Consider the following 21432-nt stretch of genomic DNA (forward strand, 5'->3'; position numbering starts at 1 on the left):
TCCACAACCAACCTTCGATGATGGGGGAAACCATGCTTGGTTGTTCCACGGTATCAGCAAAGCTCGGAAAGAAGGGCTTTGCTGCAGGGTTAAGGCCAGATGCTTGAATTCCAAAAGAGGCAAGTGATGGGGAGGAAGAGGGGCTGACACTTGTTGTTTCTTGGGTCGGGAATTTCTTAGCATCTGAGGTGGTGGGACTCTTAAGTGAGGAAGATGATGACGAACGAGACTTCTTAGATTGACTCGTGTCCGAATGCTCAATGTTGTGCTCTTTTATTTGGAATTCCTGTGCTGTGGTTTTGGGGGAGCGTAAAGGGGCTGGACTAGGGGTGTCAAATACCAATTCTACGGGTATAGAATGAGTGGAAGGGCTCATTTCACTGAAGTCAAATTGTTCACTGTTGCTGCTGGTGTGAGAGTTATTCAGGAGCCATGAAGCATCTGAAGGTGAAAGGGGTGGGGCTGATGCAACCACTCCACCATTTGGAGAAGGAGCCAAATCTGGCTGAGACGGAGGACTGAAAGCAGGAGTATCTGCATCAGGTATGACTTGTATAACAGGCTGTTGGACAAAATCAGTGTTGTCAAACACCCCACTGTCAACCGTATCTGTCAAGCTGGTATTTTCAGCATCAATGCGCATCTCAAATGATTCACCAGGACTAGCAGCCATTAGAAAGGAGTCAGCTGGCCCAGCACTGCTAGGGGATGGCATAGTGAATGGAGCTGCGGTAGCTTTTAGTTCGCTGTTCAAGACAAGTGGACTGATGGAAATTGTCTCGGGAGCTAATATATTATGGGCTAGTGGAGAAGGCACTAAGCCTTCCTCTATGAAACTTTCCTGTTTCCATGAGCTCTGGTTGGTATTATCATCAGCAAAGGAAATGTCCTTGCTTGTTAGTGCGGAACTTCTAAGCTCCTTCACAACTTCTTGAGTGATCTGGCCTTTTGATGAAGAGTCAAAAGACTCTGGGGACACTTCCCACTCCTCAGGAATCTTCTTCCTACTTTTGCCCTTTTTACCCCGCCCACCACTCTTCCAAATCTGTTCCTCCCAGGCACCACCATCACCACTATCACGTTTCATTTCAGTCCTTTGGTGGAGCAATTCTGGTTCGCCCTGTGAATGCACTTCAATGTGACCCTTGCTTTCCATATGTTCGGAAGAGCCCTCATCTTTCTGCCTCCTTTTCTTCTTTTTCTTTTGTTTTTTGTCTGATTCCTCGACATCCCTTTCATCACCACCTGCGTAAGGAGTGCTTTCTCTGCTGGGCCAGGTCTTAGGTGTGTCACCGTGAATCATTGCAAGATTGTTAACATGGCGATTGATCACAGATGTGACACTGGGGGTGAAAAGGAGGTCTGTCGGGAGGCAACCAGTCGCGTCTGGCCAGCAGCCACCTAGAGCACCTTGTTGTGGGTGAAGAGGGAAGAGTTTAAGGTTGGAGTTGTTAGGTAGGAGTGTGAAAATAACTTCAGTATACTAAACAATCCTCCCTAGTAGCAGTATGTAGAGCATCCAAATAACAAAAAAATAAATATGCTATATATATTTCATATATTAGGATTGCATTGTTCAATTATAATTTTACTACCCTTTGTTTCAGACTTCAGGCAGTTTCTACATTTGACAAACAAGCATCACAGACCAATTAAACCTTTTTCTTCAAGAAACCATCTAAAGTTGATCTACATCTTGTATCGCCATTGCACACAGAAACAAATCCCCATTCATTTATTGCAAATAACTGGGCCACCTGTCGAGTAGCACACTTTACAGATATTCTCTGGAGGGCTACATGTTCAAAAACAAGGCCACCAAATTCTGATGCCTATGCATTATAATTGGGAGAAGCTGAAAAGTGTCCACTGGGGCTTAGATCTTGTTTTTATACAACTTCATTAAGTTGAAGAACAGCATTGAGAAAATAGCTTACCAGTCTGGGCTATAAAGTACAATTTTAAGAATAATAGAAGACTGAAGACATTTAAGAGCATTTTGTCAGTCAATACATGTTCAATTGTATACACCTAGTGAAATTTTATTATAATAAAAGAAAAATCCAAACATAAAATGATTAATTTTTTTTTTTACAAAACTACTTTTCACCATGATTTGAGTGTTTTTATAGTTTGTTATGTTGCTAGTGATGTTTAAGCTCATCTTCACTAAATAAACAAAGCTATTGGGGAAGACTCATTGGATTGTCATTACATTACCAATTGAAAATGGAACAACAGATGTGAACTTTCAAAAACTGTTCATTCCAATTTTGGATAAACAGAATTGTCCAAAATATCTCGATAAGCAAGTAAAATAAGATGAATGGATTGTCAATGGTTAAAAGATGGATGATGGTCAAGGTTGCAGTTTTTTCATCCCACATAGTGTACTTTCATTTACATTGTGCGTGCCCATAAGACAAAGTTGGAAGATACGGCAATGGCAGAGTCTGGCATTAATTCCTGAAATGTGAACTTATAAAGGTTTTGGACATTTAGCATGCAAGGATGCAGCAGGACAGTAACTAGCATAGAGAGCTCTCTAAGTAGGATTAACTACAGAACCAAGCACGCAAACACATGTAGGCAGTACTAGAGGCCATTGCAACGTTGGAAACTTTATACATGACAGCATCAGATGTGAATCAACCTCAAGCCTGATGATTATATCTGATCTGGTGCTCGTGCGAGAAGATTTCAAAAAGACAGACAACTGTGAAATGCCTCCAGTGGCGCAAACAGCAGCAGCCATTCTATGATGCATTAAATCAAATTGTAAACTGATAATGCAGGACATAACAGAATCATGTATCAGATCTGTAAATAGATTGATTTGTATGTAGATTTGCTCAGATCCAGTTAAGTTAGACCAAAGGTTACCTGCTTAAATGTACAAATTTAAGTGAGTACATAACGTAAACATTCATTGGAAAAAGGCTCCTTTTACTAGCCAAGCGAATACTGAATGTCTGTGACATCTGAGGAAAATATGCATGTGTTACCTGCTGACATATCCAGGGGGCTGCGTGGAGCTTGTGGTTCAGGCAGCATAGGGCTGTGGGGCACTTTAGGGGCCTCTGAGCCAACTGTGGGTGCAGGCTGCAGAGGATCAGCGATACTTGGAGGCTTCTCTGGACCGAGAGATGTAGTCCCAACCTCTATATTTAACCCTGGGCTTGCAGGGTGGGAGAAACCTGAAAACAAGATGTAAACATAAATATATTAGAATCATAACAAAAAATGCAAAATTTGGCCTCATGCTTTCAAAATAAAAAGGAGAGCAAAGTTTTTTTCTTAAGTATATAGTTACTAAGGCTGGCTGGCAATGTCTAAACAAAACAATTTCTTAAATACACTGTGGCTGTTTTATATGTCTTTATTTATAAATGATTATAAACCATCTCCATTACCATCATTAAAGCTGTCTTTCATACCTGATATGTCTGCCAAAAATTGCTGCTGCTGTTTGTCAGCTTTGTGTGGCTGCCCGTCTCCCTGATGTTCGAGACGTGACATTGATGTCTGCCCTCCTGTGGTCAGTATACAACCTGCAATAACACAAAAAAGGCATAAGAGTTGCTGACCGCATGCTTTTATCCAATTGTACACTGAACATTAAGACATTCACAAATAAGAAGAACAAAAATAAAATAAATAATAAACCAACAGGTATTCAAACTCTCACCTGAAAAATGGTCTCTCAAAAGATGGCCCGGTTCCATTTAACTGATATTACAGGGATATTTCTTATATGCGGGTGTGCGCCTTTGTCTCAGTCGCCACTTCTTACTCAGCTGTCTGAGCTCCTAACAGTTTGAACCCCTAGTTACATGCACACCCACACCCACACACAAAACCAAGACTGCTTTGCAGTCAGGGCGTCTGGGTTGGGTGTGACGTCCCGGGCCGTGGCCGGTAGTACCTCCCCTTGCGTCCCTGACTACCAATTGCCCTTACACACAGCCCAGTCTACATCCATTGGTCCTGACTAGACAACAGGGTTACTAACTGTTTGATTCAATGTTGCCAGATCAAAAAGAGGATGACATAGAAGGGGGAAAACACGGAAGGCAAAGGACAGTTGTCTTCCTCGTCGTTCACCCCACAACGTCTTATTTGGGGATTTTACAAATGACAGCCCGCAGGAAGGACAAACATGACGGGAGGAGGGCAGAAAGGAAAGGAGGGAGGCGCCAATGGCAATCCTCTCCCAGCAGCATCCACAGTATGACAGTGAACCAAACAGACAGGATGCCAACCAAAGTCACAAACACTTCCACATGCAGAGATGCGAAGGAGCCATAAAAAGGGGCTTATTGTTTGGCTCACCAAAAGGCAAAAAGCCTGTTGGACAAGGTCACTGATTGATTATGAAACACTGAGGCCAGAAAGCCTATCCTGAAGCTTTTAAATCAACAACTGCTCTGGTTTGAGAGCTTTGCTAGGAAGAGGCAAAATCATTTTTGCAAGAAAGCAGCAGTAAACAAAGTATGTTTATGAAATTGTTGAAGTAGAAAGAATGCAGTAAGCAAGCGGATGCTGAGCTGTCTTACTTGTTGACACCCCACGAAACCATGTTGTATGAATTATATCATCAGAGATAAGGCAGCATCATAGTTGAATGTTCTCCAACTGACCTTAGTCTCACGCTATGCACCTTTCAGGGTTGCCGTGGCACCACAGGTACAATGTGATGTAACATCAGAAGAACAGATTGCAGTTCTTAAAGATGACAACTTTCAACTCGTGTTCATTTTTCTCTAGTCAGCTTTTATTGTTGTCAAACACTCAATTCCTGAGCTCAACATAATTCCTATAGATGTCTCTAGCCATTCTTTTTACAGTGTATTGGTGTGTTCAGAGACGCACAACTCAAATTATTTGCAAATGCAACGGATTTGAACTTTTTTGTTGCTGCACTGAAATATGAAAATTTGAAGATCACCCAAGACAATATTTCAAATTTCATTATTTCAGTATATTTATTGTACTACATTAAGATAGTTGTTATTGTTGATTTGAAATTTTAGCAAGACTCATTCAAGTGGTTTAAGTCCACTCATTTGATTTGGACTTGAGTGTAGGGGGATGTGCTTATCTGCTAGTTTTAGAATTCAAAGCTTAGTCTAATTACGCCGCTCAATTTAGGTGAACCTTTTTTGAGTTGCTGGTACTGAAAAACAATGCGCCTGACAAATGACAAAAAAATCTGCCACGTTTAATGAATAATTAAATTATGATTGATCAGGGAGCACATACTTTGCACACATGTTCCCCATGGCCATGAGAAGAACAAGTGAGTGGGATGACTGCTCGTGACCATAAAGTTCAGGAGTGCGTGAAGTAATGTGATGCAGAAATGTCATTTAATGAGAGAAGAAATGAGGCAATGAACCCAGCAAAATAAGTTAACCACCCATTTGATTAAGATCTTCTGGAGTTGAACTTGTTGATCACATTATGCTGTGTAAAAAGAAATGCTGTTTTGAAAGCTACCAGATCAATTAGGGTCAGTTTTAAGTAGTATGATAAAGAGATTGCACACTGAAGAGTAGCTAGTTCTCTATTTATTGTTTTTTTTTCCAGGTATGTATTGCCTTATTTGCATGTACCTTCAGGAAAAAAATGCACGGTAAACTCACACATGACAATGTACTAGTGCTGACAAAAACTGGAAAACAGCAACGACCATGCCCCTTAGCACCTTGCGTGTAGGGATCAAATCTTGTCATACCCAATGTGTTTCCTAAAAAGCTAAATTATGTGCATCCGAGCCTCAAGCCCTGAAACATCACAACACAGTACTACACTACTTTGAATTAAAACCATCTTTTCCTCAAGAAATAAGGTGGATTGGATATGACAACATCATACCAGCATCTGTGGTTTGCGAGCTTGTCTTTCGGGTAGAGGCTTTTATGTAAATTAAAAGAATCATATCTATTATGTAGGGCCATAAAAGCATCAATAAATGCGAAAAATCCCCCGAAAGTCGAATTTTATACGATGGTAATGTAGAGTGCATAATTTTGTTGAAAATAAAAAACTTTCCATATCAAAAACCCTCTTACGATCCACATTGAGCTATCACCTCAGAGCTATTATTACATTTTGTATACATTTTTTGGGGATACTCAGTAAGAGGTACAAAGAAAGCTAGGCTTTTTCACTTTAAACCCACACATTCACATGTGAAATGCTTAGACGGATGAAAAGTATTCTGTCAAGAGACAACTCAAAAGAGGGCGGCTTTCATTTCCCCCTGAGCTTGGGAATTAAACCTCCATATTTAAGGGAGATCCATTCATAATGTGAACCAAGTGTCTTCAGGCTACCTTGAACGATAAATAGTATGCACTACACCAAAAAGCTACATCATAATTCAAAACAAACAAACAAAAATATTCAATATCTGAATATTAGTGTCTATCTGTCTGTTTGCTCATCTTTCCATATACGACTATGTCCTTTGGGTTGTTGAGTCTATTGGCCTGTTAGTGAGTCACTTGTGTAATTGTACATTCAGGAAAAGAGATGGTAAATTTCCTCCATCCTGATGCATACTATAACTAATGCAGCAGACAGACTCATTTAATATGTTGAAATGTCTACTGGGTCACATATCATGCTCTTTCAATTCATCTCACTAGTTCTTTCACAACAGCAAGCGACCAAAACACTTTCAGGATGGTCAGAAGAAGAACGGTGCAAAAGTCACAGTAAGCGTGTTAGGTTTTAGTTTATTAGCACAATATGCAGGCAGAGGGAAGCAAGTGTGCAAAGAAACAACCCGAGAAAGATACTCAACAGATAAAAAAAAAACGGGTTAATAATGTCTTAGTATTAACAAAGACATGGTATGTACTGTGCTTTAGTATGTCATCCAGAAATCATTTCTTTATAGTCCTTATGCAGTTGATCTTCGTTCTTTGGTTTGTGGTTTGGTTCAAAGCGGAAATAAGCCAATCATTTATTCATATTCTGAACTGCTTATCCTCACAAGGGTTGTGGGGTGATGGAGCCTATCCCAGCTGACTTAGGGCACCAGGGAGGGGACACCCTGAATTGGTGGCTAGCCAATTGCAATATTTTTTTTTTAATTAATAAAGTAAAACTTCATTATCATTATGGGTTTATGTAGTAACTAAAAATAAAACAAGCAAACAATCCTACCGGAATGACTTGTGAATAATTGACAAAGACAGGCAATCACTAAAGACAGCAAAATTGTGATAAGAAAGCTGCATTTTCTACTAACATTTATAATATGTTATTGAGGAATGGCATTAGTGCAAAAGGAAGAGGGAAGTCCAGACCGACAGAAAACAAACAATTTCTGAAAAGGCCATCAACACAGATATGCATGAGTAGCATTTCAATGGAATAAACATATTGACAGAAGTGTCAATCAGTCAGTGAGGACTATTTACAGTAACATACATACTCTGTCTTCCTCTTAAACATTTGTGTGTGCAAAACAGCTAGGAAGCAAGGTGTTGACAGATGAGTCTTGCAGCATAGTAAAATCAGTTTGAAAGGTTTCAGACACGCTTTGAACTTGGTAGTGCATGTGTGTGCGTTTCCCTGTCAAAGACTGTGGACAACTTATTTTTTGATGGCTGGTGCAAACAGGCTCAAATGCTGAATGGGTAAAGTTGCTCTGCAGGTCGGGTTTAGTCAGGGGTCATGTAAGTAGATGCTAAGGTAATGGCTTGTTTGTGTGTCTATGCCTCCTGCTTTTAAAGTGACAAAACTGAAACAGAAGAGAAAATATTTCACTAAGAATCGGGGGAAAACTGAGCAATAACTCGACAGATCCCTCGAAAACCTAATTGAGCTTCAAATCAGACTGACTATGATTCAAAGCCAAGATGTTTTTTGGAGGACTAATGTAGGTGTAAACTGTAGACCAACACCCACATAGTATAAAAGCCAGAGTGGGTTACAGTTGGAAGGACAAGTAATGCATTTTCAACTAAAAAAAAGGTGCTGGATATGCATAGCCCGCGTAAAATTGTGAAAACTTGTATAAAATAAAAAAAATAAAAATATTATTGCTGAAGCGAAAACAAACAGTCACAAAATCCATATGCAATATTCTAGACGAACGGCAATTCATACTTTTATTGATATGACTTTCACGTCACGTCAAGTCAACCTTTGCATAATTTGAAAGCTTCAAAATGTCACTGCTCAATAAACAACATGTCAAAATGATTTTTGGTTGGTATTTATAAAAAAAAAGAAATGCACAAGCCACCTATTGTGCATATATTTGTGTTTTTGTTATTATATACTTGTGTTACTTTCTGCTTGATTTACACCTACCTTTCAGACATGGTACTTAAGATGCAAGGTCAGTCAAGTAAATTGAAAAAAATGAATAGGATGGAAATTCAGCAGTAAGTAAATCAGGCCCAATATATGTATGTATCTATGTACAATCATATGACTGTCAAAGTTGCTCCCAATGCTGAATATAGAAACACAGTGATAGGATAGAATAGGTAGTGCTAAATGTAGCAGAGATAAATAGGTGCTTCGAAGCAGAAACAGTTGATGGGCAGTCAGTGTGGCAATGAAGACTGGATCTAGTCCTCTGAAGAATAAAGAATTGTAGAGAGAGACAGGGGGAATGATTTGGGGATAAAAGTAAATAATTTGAAATGGCAGCAGTTGAAAAGATAAATAATTGAAATGTTAAAAAAGATAAATAATATATATGGAAGCAGAAAGGAATACAAACAAAATGTAACATTGATGTGAACAGGGGAAAAGGAAAGAAAGCAATTAGTCAGGTTTCATAATTTCAATTGTCAACAAATTCAAAATAAAACAATGCATGCAGTATACATGTGTACATTTTTGTGATGATTTGAGTTCAGTGCAATATTTTGCCTTATGTTTTATATCATTCAGCAGTGACACACTGAAGCATCTCAAGGATTGAGTTAAATTATGTTTTCAATTGCCCATTTTACTATAGTTTGCAGCAAATGATGACAGTGTGATCCTTTTGAAAAGGTGAGATGCTTTCTTAAAAGAAAATAATTCCAATGAAATGGTACTCATTACAATATACGGAAAAGGCTTGGTGAATACAGATGTCAAAAGCTAGTATCATACATGCAAATATACAGCCTGGTAACCATGACGACACAAGGTGCCCATTCCATCATGCCATGCAGAGCAGCCTGATACGGCAGGCGACTTAAGATGCAGAACACTGTCACGGATTTGTCTCTACTGAGGCACCTAAGAGCCTAATGCAACCAAAACAGGCTGTGAATAAATAAGCAAGGAGGTCCTAAAGGCCAAAAATCAGCTAGTTTCAAGAGTGTAGATTATTATTATTAGTAGTATGTATTGTTTTAAAGGTGTTTCGTTTATTTCTTTTATGACAACATTTCCCTACGGCATCTAGTCTATTTCTATGTCTACAAGTAGGTTAAGAGCCTAACGTGTAAGCTGCAATGTGAATATGTTGTGTCTCTTATGAAATCTAATTTGGTGGAGCATGCATAAAATGGGTGCAAAGTAAAAGCTGCAAGGCGCAAAGAGGATGTCACGGGTGCACTGATTAGTCATGGTCATGGGTTTGCCAAAACAAGAATTTTAACCAATCAGATGTTCCTTTTCCATTGTCTAGTAGACCAATGGACATTTCAGTGGCCATGTCATTTGGAATACATATTTGTTCATCTACAAATTAAAAGTATTTTACAGTTAAAGTCAATGTGAAGTCTGCCAACACATTGTTCAATTGTTGAATATGCGTTTGTGGATTACTAGTTAATGACAAATCAACCACAAAGCAGGTATATAGTAAATAAAGTTATTCATAGACAATGTTTTTTTCGTTTTAAAATCAGTTAAGTGATTAGAATTACTTATCTGTAATACAAAATAATACTATTTTATGTTATGAAATACTTTGCTTTAGTACATTCATATTACACCATGGTTGCTAGCCATTTTTTCTAGCATTTTGGTCCCCTTGCCTTTATCCCTACCCTCCAGGCGCACCATAAAAGGTTATAAATTAAGCATCATGAAAATGTAATTAAAGATAGGAAACAAGGCCCATGATTGAGATTTTCAGAAGATCACGTGACTGGAGTGTTCTAACTTTGGTGGCAGAGGAAATTGTAATATCTCTCTTACCAGGCTTTTGCACCCCTTGAGCTTGTTGTCCTCCATTTTCCACTGCTGTACCTGTGTGTGCACAAACACACGGAAACAAGCAAACATTACTTTCCATCCGATTGCTAGTGCATCGAAGTGTTCAAAGAAAAAAAAATCCCACGATATATGTAGTTTCAACCACTGAGCCTGACACAAAATGTTATTTAAGGGCACATCAATACAGAAACTGGGCACAACTACAGCATTATTGGCTGTCAAAACGCTGGTAGCACGCAGATTTTATATTATTGCACCTTCTGTTTGATGGCACCTCCATAGTTCATGTCAACACTTTTGAAAAAACAAATCCAAATGTCACAAGATACAGCCAAAGGCAATGTACTTTTATTGTGCTACAGTAAATGTGCTCTAATGCATTATGGGCTGAAGAATGTCAGGGACATGTTTAAGACACTGTTTAAAACAGTGCTGTCATTTAAAAATGTCTGACAACACATTTGTAGAGTTGCAGCGCAAAAAATAAAAAAGAAAGAAAGGAAAAAACGATAAAATAAAGCAAGGAGAGTGTGCTTTCAACATTCAGGTTGCCTGAAAACAGAGGACAACAAGTAGACTGCCTCACCCTGCAGTTTGGCACTGCATCTCAGCATGTTTACAATTGTTCAAACGCGCAAAGTGTACCAGAGTTGATCACTGACAACACCACCCACAGCCTGTCCCGGAGCTGGCTGTCACAGACCAGCGCCCACACGCAGTCTGACTGTCTGACCCGAATGTCTGAGGTGCAATAAGAGAACCAAGAGCTGATTCACTGCCTGTCTCACTAAATTAGATAGCCTGGATCTACCTTCCAACATCTAATTATATGTTATTACAACTGTCAAAAACAATGGTAGTCATAGATATGCATGTGAATTTTTAATGTTTATTATTTTCAATAAAACTATTTAAAAACACATTTAGCTTTAATAATGCATGACTAATGCTGAGTTTTAGAGTTTGGTTAGTATTTGTACCAAAAATAAAAAACATGCCACATTGTCTTAAGTATGTATTTTAACATGAATGGAAGAAATGTGCATATTAAAAAAACTGCCAGAAAACCTATGAAATGGTTTTAAACAGTGACAATGGAGCAAAATTGCATAAAGAATTGTCTTTATCAAGACTTAAAATAATACTTCATGTAAGTATATCCAAATGTAGAATATATGTTGTATAAATCTACAGACAAATTTCTTTAACTTCTCAACATGTAGACTTTTAAGATGGTAATAAAAAGACACTTCCTTATTGTTCAGAGAAACCCAAAAAGTCTTGAGATGACTATAGGTCACCTGTGTCAAAGTGGGGGCCCGGGGGCCAAATCTGGCCCGCCGCATCATTTTGTGTGGCCCGGGAAAGTAAATCATGAGAGCCGACTTTCTGTTTTAGGATCAAATTAAAATGAAAAGTATAGATGTATATTAAATTTCCTGATTTTCCCCCTTTTAAATCAATAATTGTCATTTTTTAATCCATTTTTTCTGTGTTTTTAGTTCAAAAATCATTTTGTAAAATCTAAAAATATATATAAAAAAATCTAAAACAAACATTGTTTTAGATCTATAAAAAACTGATTATTCAGGGATTTTAATCCAGTTCTTTTAATCCATTTATTAAAAAAAATCTAAATATTTATTTTCATAAAATGGTCCGGCCCACATGAAATTGAGTTGACGTTAACGTGGCCCGCGAACCAACCTGAGTCTGACACCTTTGCTAGTGCCTCTAAACACCATTGTTGGAATTTTACTGAGAAAAAAAATGTAGCTAGATAACAAACACGAACAGACAAATCTCTGTAGGGTTAAAACTTGACCCATGAACATCTGGTTGATAATTGCTTATTTGGGAGACAACTTTATAACATCAACATAACCAACAATCTGGTATATTCCGAGCTGTGGCCGCTAGTATGTTTATCCACACTTTGACCCAGTGGATGAATGACATCCACGCAGATACAGAATGGCAGCCAGGTCCAGCAGTGCCTGATACCATCCGGCATTTAAGGGCATGTCCGGTTCATAAAGTATTACATAAAAGAATTGACAATAGTTATGCATGCTTAGGGAATAAAAGAGTGTTCAGAAAAATTGATTGGCAGATGACATCCATCGTACCAACATGTATTATCACTCATCCTTGACACCACTATGAGTAAGTATGAAAAATAAACAGGGGTTCATTATATTACAGATTCAGCTGTTGGTGTTCATACATCCAAGCATTGTCTCTACCTAATGTTATTTGTAACGCATCATAGAAGACAGGTAGTCACTCACCTGCACTGGCATCATCATTGTCCAAAAGCGGGATATAGTCCGTCTTGCATACAGTCTCCCCGATTTGATCATCGTAGGTCTCCGCCTCCAGCTGAGCCACAAAGTCCCTCTCCACCCGGCTTTCCTGACCCTGTTGCGGAGCACTGTCCACCAGAGCGTCGCTCAGACTCAGGTCTAACTCTGCCATGGCTGTACACAAAAGAAAATATTGTCATTAGGATGAAAACATTTGATATTTATATGTAATTTCATCTATCACATCCACTGCATGACACAGACATCGGAACAAAAATTGAGACAATCCAATGCATCTAAACTAGCTAACCCTGGAGAAAACACAATCACCTGTTACTTAGAAGGATGCACTGCTTTCCACAGAACTTGCGGAGTCACATTGTGTCATCTTCTAAATATAATTCAGATTATCAGGAGTGCCAGCTGGATGCCTTACTTGCTGCTCAGATACTGTGTGCATTCATCTTGTCACCATCCTCCCAATCTACCTGACGTTGCCTATCACCTGTGATGCTCTTAGTTAACCTTACACAGCAGAGCTTTCTGAAATAGGACACTCATTGTCATTCAAACAGGGTGTGGGCCAACTCATTGCTCCAGGGCAATGGATGGGAGCACATCTGATGCAAAAATCCAAACCATCAATGCAGGCTTTTAGATTAGAATTTCATACCGTTTAATCTGCAACTATGGCTAGGATCTGGAACACCTATGTTCAAAACATCTTCCATATATTAATAAAATAAAATTAGCTTTTTCCATTTAACACCCATATTTAGCCCAAAACAGGTCATCTGAATTTAAAATACAACTCTGCACCCCCATCTACTGGTTCACCCACTGACTACATGTTTCTTTTACTAATGGACGTTTCAAATTCCTTTTGGAATGTTTTACCCAAAACTACACAGCTGTAGGACAGCCATTCCTCACTCAGAAGATATAAAACATGTCTCTCGCTAAAGAACACAACATTCACAATTGTTGGTGTTATTACAAACAGTTACAATAAAAAAATAAACATTTACTGTAGATTACCAAAAGACGCAATACATGTTTGAATACCACTGTATGGTAAGTTAGTGGACAGCTCCCCCCTCCCCTCTTTGGATAAGGGTGTGTCACGGGAAGACTGCTGCATACTGCCTCCACCACAAAGACCATAATAGCCAGAAACTACCCTAGTCAGAAGTGTGTGAGATGTGAAAGGGCCATTGCATCTGAGAAAAAAAATGAAAAATAAAATAAAAACATATGATTCAGAACCACTTCTCACTGTCTTCATTTTAACCAACATCATTAACTTGTGGACGCTTTATTTAAAAAGAGCTTTTGGTAGCCACATCCTGCTCCAAGCTTTGGTGTGGCCACTCGGAAACAATCTGGATTCAGCAGAGGAAGGAAATCAATGAAAACGGCACTTTCCATTGTGCTGTCTGCTTAAAAAAAAAGTGCATCGGCGTTTGCGCATGCGTCTGTGGATTACTCATGTGCAGTTGCATGTGTGCGTGTGTGGTTTGGCTCATTCTAGTTCATGGGAGAGTTTGCAGGCTGCCAAATAAAGCAGAGGTGAAGGTTAAGCTGCGTTTTAATCTGCTTCCCAACACATCACTATTGTATGTAAATACAAACAAACCAAATCAAGTGCCATGAACAAGATAGAGATATTATGAACGTAATAGTTCCCTAATCAGGATGTCTATCCGCAACGCCTGTAAAGCAAGGGGCGTTCACACATTTTTGCTCCAAGATCTACGTTTTGGGGTTTTTGTTTCAATGCAATCTTGTTTCTGTTTGAATAAAACGATACTTTATGAAAAGGAAGGGAGTGAAACATGACATCACACTGCACTGTAACATTGTTTTTGATAAACAAGTATACAATTCAAGGTTACTTTTACAAATAAAAATGCAACAATTGTGTCATTATTACTATCAATTCTTAATACAGGCTGCAATTACTAACTTTAATGCTATTGTGTGTTTTTAACACAGGAAAAAAATGCAAATAAATGGATCTAAATCCTAGGAAATATTGTCCCATCTGTCCATGCAGGCTGAACCTTGTTCAGTTAGATCTTGAAAAAAGATTGGGGGCAGGGAAGTAATAAGAGACTGTCTGTCATGTGATACCTGCTCACAGCATGTAAATCACAACTCTATGAAGACCAATCAGGTAGCCATTGGGAACGGGGCCAATAAAATCCCACAATTCATAAAATAACTACACATTTAAACTGTCCATGTCCAGCTGTAACACTAATCTGAGTAAGATGCTATCACTAACATTCCATGTAGATCAGTCACAGGGGCCAACAATCATAGCTTTGTCAACTCAGTGACATGCTGACACAAATTGTAAAGGTAGGAATCCCAGAAATTCCTTGAATGAGATGACGACTATTATTGTTCGAAACAGCATGTACATTATTTCACAAAATTTCACATTTAAATTCACTTGCCACCACAGCATAGACAAATAGTATAGTGATGTAAATATACAATATAATATATATATTTAATATATAATATATACTATCTTTAATATATAATATATACTATCTTTAATATATAATATATACTATCTTTAATATATAATATATACTATCTTCAATATATAATGTATTTATATCTACTGTCAAAAAACAAAATAATTCTAAGTGATGAAAATTACAACATTTCAGTGACTAAAATAAAGGGCCCAATAAGGAGACAAAGAAAAGAGCTTGTGTGACTCTAGCTTGTTATTTAATGCCGGGAGTGGCACAGAGCCCCAAGGTGGGAAGATACACTGGTGGTAATTAGTCTCATGAAATATATAGCTTAAAATAAGTGTTGGCCCTGCAATTGCTACACTTCTGCAGTGCCTGTTCAAGCATTACTAAATCTAGCTTTTGTAAAACAATTTGAACAATAATTGTATTTGTTTTATATATTTTTTAAGAAAAAAATGGACCTCCTTTGTATTATTATTAAGTTATACTTACAAATATGCTTATAAAATGTACATTAGTTGGAGAAAAACATATTTTTCATATTAATATTTTACAAACTATTAACATAAAATATAGAATTTTACTGAATTGGATAAAATGGGAAAAAAAGACTGCTCTCACACACCTTTACCAGCTTGTTATGTAATAGGGGATAAAGTGTGCGATGTTAAAGCTTCCGAAAAGCATGGAATCGAAAATTAATGGCTAAATCTCTTAAGGATGATGACACTGAATGTTCAACATCAAGTCAAACAGAGACGTCTGTAAATGTAATTATTAGGGTGTGGGTTTATGTAAAACCAGAGTAGGTTAACTGGTATGACTAATGAAACAACAGACAAACGAACACATTACATAAACTGGTTCTATTTGGGAACTCTCTGGATTCCTCTTTCTAATGCTAAGACAATAAATAGGGCTGGTTCAAAAAAGAACAATACAGTTAAATGAGATAGTCAGGCTTTAAAGGCAAACGAAAATTCGCCTAGTAGTGTTTAACTTAAGTTAAATGTACCATTTAAAACAAATATAATGCAAGCCCGTAGAGATATTTTCTGTGACGTCATCATATCACGTGAGAGAATGTTACCCTATTTCATTTGTCAATTCCAGGTAATTTATTACAAATGCACCATTATTGATATGACAGGTAAATTTGTCCTCCCCTTATGTCCTGATTACCACCCCCTCCTCTCCCCCCACCTCTTTGGAAGGGCCACAATGTGATGAATGATTTCCCTGTATGTATGACCACAATGGTTTCAGCTCAACACATTTACACACAGTATCTCTTTGGGAACTATGCCCCATTGTTGGCAGGCCGGGCTTAACACATTGCACTGGAATGCATAGACATACGCACACACTGAGGGCAATCTGGTTCCCAAACAAACAGAAAGCGGAAACATGAAAATAGCTAAACATTTATTCAATAGTCACATTATTTTTATATTTAAACCATTTTATTACGTTTATCCATCCTGTTCAGCCATCATAATGTCTGTCAGTCTGCTAGTTCATTAATTTATGATGGAAAAATTAAGATACAATTTATAACTGAACTTAGGAATATTTTTATTGTATAAACCCATTATAAAATACAATAGTTCTAATGGGTGCTGTTCCTGAAGTCAAGTGCTGTCCTATCCATTCCTGCACTGCATGGAATACAATAAAAAAATGCAAGAGCAACATTGGTCTTAAAATTAGTTCTCGTACTGAATCCCTTGCTAAAAAGCATAAAGGCACTGCTTCAGCGTATGTCACTTAAAAGCGTGTCCCTGCATCAACCTTCCCAAGCCCCTGATTACCGAGTGACCCCACATTTAGTTTCATGTCCCGGCTGAACGGATAACAGCAGCCGAGGCCGTTTGCTGACACTCTGTTCCAGCTGCTGCTGTTATGACGGGGATTACTGGGAGCGGTTCCGCACTCACCATCCCTTTCCTATTTGCCAACTAGCCCATCCTCATTTCATTCAGTCAATCTGTAGTTGTCACGCAATCTCAGAATTCAAACATCCATCCTCAACAAACACATTGAGGTGTTCACAAATATGAACGTATTCAGACATCTGTGTTTTAAGCAGTCTGAGATAAAGCTCTGTAAAACGAACGCCAAATCCTATTTCCCATGAACGATTACGCATTTTAGAATGGTAGGGAAACAAATGCCCTCCAACCTCATTGATAAATTGTCTTGAATGGAGATCAATATACATAAACAGATTTGATAAACATTCGTAAAAGGCAGAACAAATACAAATACAGACCCCTCAATTAAAAACAAACAAACGCACCACTAATACTGACATTCATCAATTATTAACAATGAATCTGTTGTTTACACAAACAAACATCAGAGCAAGCCAATCTAATGAAAAATGCAAATCCAGGGAGGAGAAAAAAAGTTTGGCAGAAATGTGCTCAAGGACAATTGTTAGTGCAGTAGATTAGACATCTGCATAGCCATCACAGTTAGTGTATTGATTAAAATACATTATGAATATTGCACGCTAGTGCGGAATACCCATTAGTAACCGAATCTAAACTCAATAAACTGGAAATCCTAAATCAGAGAAGTGAAAAAAAAATCTGATTGGCAAACAAGAAGCAACCCTGGAGGCAACAGATGCCTTTTTCATCAAAAGACAAAAGCAAGCCAGTGACCTTTATCATTCCAAAATTATTTATTTGTATCTTCATATGTCACTTTACATTTTCCTATACAGTATACAGCAGATGACATTCAAAAATAAGCATATTGTTCTACTTTTTGGGGGAAGTACACAAAACTTAAAACCTCAAAGTTGCATATACTAATGAATTAATTTGAGAGATGATGTTATGTTACATTCCATTTCTAGTATGAGACCTGGTGTTCTCTAAAAATGCACCTGATACAATTGATGCTGGTGGTATAAAAGACCTAATTTTTACTCCTACTCTGGTCGAGGTGGTAGAAGCAGTGAGAATGTCAGTCTTGGTGATTCCTGTCAGGGCAACAATTGTGGTCCCTAACTCCATTAGCATGGTGGCAGCTGGTTTACGCAAGTGGCACTTTCTCTGCATGAACTCTGAGAACACATTTCTCTAGTTTCTCCTGTAATAACCTCCCCATCATCTATGTTTTTTTTTAAATAACAGTGCACAGCACAGAAAACAATGAAGGTGGAGTTATGATGCCACCACAGGACGTGTCTCCAAATTGCTGTGGGTGCCCACCACCTAGAAATGACAAAGAAAAAAAACATGTTTATTCACAAATTATAAACAAGAATGTGTAATATATCAATGAGTTTAAAAGTATGCCAATCTAACAAAAAACTAACAATCTGATATTAGACAGTCAGGTTTTAAATGAATTTATTGTGTAAAAAAGTTAAGTAATCACCTACCTAGTCAAACTTGTCCAGGGAACTGTTGCTGTGATTGTCATCAGTGATTTGGGTTTGTACTTCGCACCCCGTTGTAGAGCTGGACTGTAAGCGGTTTCTTCTAATGAGAGTATTCTTTGTTTCACTGTGTGATGTGCAACAAGGCACTTCTCGGCTTGCTATTGAAATGATACGTCAGCTAAGCTACACGTTAATAATTGGCCGTGGAAACAATAAGGTGCCAATAGTTGTTTTATTACTGTTGACCTCTTTTATAGATGAGGATAGTTCCATACCCAATCATTTCAAAGGGATCACATGATTTAAAAACATTTTTGTCCACTTTTAGATGCAATCAAATGTAGACAAAACAAGAAGAGTATTCTTTATACGTGTTCTCATGGCCTGCACTTATCCTATTACGAGTTTAGTATACATATTTGTTACCATTTATATTTTTTTGACACACCTTGCATGCAAGATGGTCTGATGCATTCATTCATCACGCAGTAGTCTTGACAACATCAAGTGTCTAACCACTTTGCAGCCATCTGATGACCGAGCCAATCAGAAGAGGTGGAAGCTGCAGGAAACTGGTTGTAGCAGTTTTTATAGATACACAATTTCATCAACAGCACTAAACATGACAAAAACAAAAATCAGGTGTGCCAGTTTAAAGGGGAATTGAAAAAACTGCAGTGTACACACCCCAAGTTCTGCAACAGGCAAAATAGGCAGAGGCAACAAACATTAAAATAAGTGATATTTAGACTTACATTTAGGTGCATGATCTCATCTTATTAAAATTTTATACGATATATTGAATGATTGAAAGATAAAAGGATTTTATGTCAACAAACCCAACTTGGGCTAATTTCAATAACACACAGGAAGTCAGATAACCCGTTTTTCAGTTTTGGTCACATGGCATTGAGTATTGCGGATTGTGTTGTAAATATTTCCTATAATGTGATGATGCATCAACCGATATGAAGTTAAATGGGAGGGATGGGGAATTACTTTGGAGATTGTCCTCATTTTAATGCTTTTGTGGGAAAAAATGTTTGGGGATTTGCAAAATAGTTGCTCAGCTCTCCTCAATTAAATGAATGAATGCGTGATCACTTTGGCGTTGGAGTGGTTTTAATCGGTAGGAAAATGTGGACTACAATTAATCAACGATCGTAAAAAGAGAAATATACATCATTATCGATTGTGTAAGGGGACGGCACTATTATATTATTTACACTCTTTAGAATTCCTACAATTATAAACACAACTCTTCTGCAGCCTGCAAATGAATGATCCACCAGAGACAGCGTGCCAATCAAACTTGCTTGCGTAACTTGCTTGAAAGCTCATTGCCACATGAGCTCCTAAACATCGGATTTACTATATTCATTTGGCAGCACTGCAGCGTATATAAAGTGTCGAGTTTGTGTTGACAGGAAGAAGAGACAAAAATATAAGCCTGTGCAGCCTGTAATAAAAGACAGGGCGCGGACATTCCAACTGCGCACTGAAACAGAAAGTACGGCTTTCCGACGAGCACCTGAAGGCACCATTATCCTCCACGCATAGTGAATGTGAGATCACTCATCCAAAATCACCGTCGTGTCACTGCTACTTACTTCAGCTACCCAGGAACAAACTCTGCAAGAAGTTCTATCCATGCACATTTCATCTTAACGCGAACACAACATCATATTGATTTTTTAGCATGACTCACCGTTTGTAGTCTGCTTTTAGGCAGTTTGTCGGGAGAGTCCGAGCGTCGCTGTCACTGCAACAGTCCGCCCACTGGAGAAAGGACTGCCCTGTGCACAGACTAACTAGCTAGCAAATGCGGGGACTTGGAGCCAATCACAGCCTCTAAATTTGACTCACTGCTCTTTCGACCAATCAATTTGCGCAAGGCAAGTTGGTAGACGAATCACAATTTCCAAGGGTTGAGCAGACGCGTTGTCATTAACAAATGGACTTTTGACAGACACGCGGTGCTTACAATGGAAAAGTTCTACTCCTTTTACGGTAGCCTCGAACCAATCGCTGTTGTAGCAGGCCGAGGATACTGCCAAACGGGCAAGGCCTTGGCCGGGAAGACCCCATTTTATCGTCCGTTCCACTCACATGAATTGTAAAAAAGCAAAAATCCAACATTCTTCGGCTATTTATCCCTTGGCTATAAATACCAGAAAATTGTTGAAAAATAGCGACGTCTGGTGGCCAAAATGCCAAGGACAAGTTGTTGGCAAAAGGTATCTTGACGTGTGACCTCATTAACTCTGACTTGGTAATCAGTCAAAGAGGTCACAGTATATTCAGCCCTGCATTAAGAAGCACTTCTATTTGTGTTGTAGGCTGCAGTGGCCTGTGCATTTGATACTTGGCCCTTCCTTTAAAGTGTTACTCTAGGAGTCTTCTTCTCTGTTAAAAATATATGAACAATTATTTTGTATTCATACAAACAAAAACAATGACAGCATCATACTGTACTGCTGTTTTAATATATTATTAATTACAGTTTAAGCAAATTTTGAGGAGTCTGAGCATTATTATATTTTGTACCAGCCAGTTTAGTCTTACAAGTCAAAAAAACAATCCCCGATATTGTTTTCAAAGAGGTTTATTGAAATAAATAATTTGAAATTTAAAAACTTCAACCATTAATAATGCTATCACACAATCAGAGCCTGGAGCTGCTGAATTTACCTTCAAGTCTTTCCCAAATATGATATGGAGTAATAATAAACTTTAGGTCTTTCCATGGAGAATTGCTATTAACCATTAACTAATTCAATATTTCAGGGAGTGCCCAAGTTTTTTGTTTGTTTTTTCCAAATGTCTGACAAATTAGAAGGATAATCCCATTGGGAAAACACAATATACAGCATACGTACTGGAAACTGCACTGAGATGTGTTAACAGACATTCTAAGAGTTTAGCTTTTTAACCCTGAGCTGGGTTCAAGCAGGGTTTCTAATTAAGGTGCACTTTATTTAGCTTCCTTTAAGTAGGCTTCTGAAATCAAGTGTGCCTAAAAAATTGGGGACCAGTTCTGTCCAAGACA

The 21432-nt window shown here is 38.2% G+C and overlaps 1 protein-coding gene across 8 annotated transcripts in view; it reads right to left on the reverse strand.

Moving 5' to 3' along the window:
• LOC144091928 (uncharacterized) overlaps positions 1-20196 on the reverse strand; it is a 35768-nt gene extending 15572 nt beyond the window's left edge. For 6 of the 8 annotated variants that reach the window (XM_077624629.1, XM_077624626.1, XM_077624624.1 and 3 more), the window contains exons 1-6: positions 20092-20196; positions 12477-12665; positions 10168-10218; positions 3438-3551; positions 3006-3197; positions 13-1410 (exon numbers count right to left, since the gene is read on the reverse strand). In XM_077624629.1, coding sequence (XP_077480755.1) covers positions 13-1410; positions 3006-3197; positions 3438-3551; positions 10168-10218; positions 12477-12663 — 1942 coding nt within the window. In that variant the 5' untranslated portion in view covers positions 12664-12665; positions 20092-20196. Of the gene's footprint in view, positions 1-12; positions 1411-3005; positions 3198-3437; positions 3552-3688; positions 3935-10167; positions 10219-12476; positions 12666-20091 lie in introns of those variants that run through there. The other 2 variants (XM_077624631.1, XM_077624628.1) reach the window with 2 other exon arrangements.
• Between the last annotated feature and the right edge of the window lie 1236 nt (positions 20197-21432).

Source organism: Stigmatopora argus, chromosome 17, assembly GCF_051989625.1.
Source record: "Stigmatopora argus isolate UIUO_Sarg chromosome 17, RoL_Sarg_1.0, whole genome shotgun sequence".
NCBI classification, from domain to species: domain Eukaryota; kingdom Metazoa; phylum Chordata; class Actinopteri; order Syngnathiformes; family Syngnathidae; genus Stigmatopora; species Stigmatopora argus.